The sequence below is a fragment of the Charadrius vociferus genome, unplaced genomic scaffold (assembly GCF_000708025.1).
Source record: "Charadrius vociferus isolate BGI_N301 unplaced genomic scaffold, ASM70802v2 scaffold406, whole genome shotgun sequence".
Lineage (NCBI taxonomy): Eukaryota > Metazoa > Chordata > Aves > Charadriiformes > Charadriidae > Charadrius > Charadrius vociferus.
The window spans coordinates 405,498-407,013 of NW_009648948.1; the positions used below are offsets into that span (position 1 = coordinate 405,498).

A 1,516-nucleotide genomic window follows, 5' to 3' on the forward strand; every position below is an offset into this window, starting at 1 on the left:
AAGAGAGAGGCCATGAGCAGTGGTGCGATATGCGATTCTCCATCCCACCCAAAGCAAAAATCCCAATAGGAATCCTACGAAAGCATGGAGCAAAACCGCTGTAAATATTCACAGAAATGCAGAAGAAGCAAGAGGTTACAAGGAGTTGCCTTCCACCTCCTATGGTCAACTCTCTGGTTTCCAGCATCCACATCCAATGGGGGAAAACTTGCCTGGGGAATTGAAGGGAGAAACTGTCCCAGTGCTCACCCGCCTTGGTGGCCTCGGTGTGCCGGCGCTGCACGTGGGCTTGCAGGAAGGAGTTGTTCACGAAGGCTTTATCGCAGAGGTGGCACTGGAGATGGGGGTGGGGGGGAAGGAAAGTCAGCAGAGGGACTGGGAGCTGCAGAAAAGGGCACCCCCCCCCCATCCCCTGCCTGGCACACAACGTGCTGCTGCTTTAAAGCAAAGAAGGAGACCTCAAGAGATGTAGCTGTCATGGTGGAGGTACATAGATGGAGAGTATCAGGAGTTCCTTGTATCTGAAGCCAAAGAAAGAAACCATTTATGAGTCAGGAGAAGGCAGAAGCCAAGATCATAGAATGGTTTGGGTTGGAAGACACCTTGAAGATCATCCAGTCTCACCCCCCTGCCATGGGCAGGGACACCTCCCCCCAGCCCAGGTTGCTCCAAGCCCCGTCCAACCTGGCCTTGAACACCTCCAGGGATGGGGCAGCCACAGCTTCTCGGGGCAACCTGGGCCAGTGCCCCACCACCCGCACAGGGAAAAATTTCTTCCTAGTATGTCATCTAAGTCTACCTTCTTCCAGTTTGGAGCCATTCCCCCTTATCCTATCAACTCCCAATGGTGTAGGGATACTGCTTGGGGGGCGGGAAAAATGCTTTCCCCACCAGAGCAGTGCAATAAGGTGCCCAAAGCAGCACTGAGGTCCTGGTTCTAAGAGGGTCCTGCTCCGGCTCTGGAGGAAGGGAGAGCTGCGCTTGTGGGGGCGTATGAACCTAAATCACCTCGTTTGGGGGGCTTTTACTCTCCAGGAACAAGCGAGAGGGCTGATTTGGTGACGGAGAAGCAGCAGACCCAGAGGCACCGCCAGCAGGCTCGCCGCCGAAAGGAGGGGGAAAGCTTGGTGGTGGTGGTGGGGAAAAGCAAAATCACCACCCAAATCCAGGAGCACCCAGAAATCTTTCACTGATCTGGAGCATGCTTAAAGTCACTCGGTCATGAGGTGTTCCCCAGGACACTTCCCACCCCCGACGCCTTTCCACCACCACGGCACCTTGCAGTAGGCATCTGGGCCGGCTTGCAGGAGGAGATACTGCGTGGCCACCAGCTTCTTCCACCTCCTGCTCTCCTCCTTTGCCTCCCGGAGCTGTGTCGCCTGCTCCGCTGCCTGCTGCTGGGTGCGCTCCAGCTCAGCGTGGGCAGCTTGGAGGCCTTGGACGTGCCCGGCCAGGCTGGTCCCCAGGCGGTCCTGGCAGTGCAGCAGGTACTCGATGCTCAGCTGGGCCATCCTGA

The 1,516-nt window shown here is 56.9% G+C and overlaps 1 protein-coding gene across 1 annotated transcript in view; it reads right to left on the reverse strand.

The window, feature by feature from the left end:
* Positions 1-1,511, reverse strand: part of DZIP1L (DAZ interacting zinc finger protein 1-like) — an 11,195-nt gene extending 9,684 nt beyond the window's left edge. The window contains exons 1-2 of the mRNA XM_009887378.1: positions 1,278-1,511; positions 254-334 (exon numbers count right to left, since the gene is read on the reverse strand). Of these exons, the coding sequence (XP_009885680.1) occupies positions 254-334; positions 1,278-1,511 (315 nt within the window). The remainder of the gene's footprint in view (positions 1-253; positions 335-1,277) is intronic.
* Between the last annotated feature and the right edge of the window lie 5 nt (positions 1,512-1,516).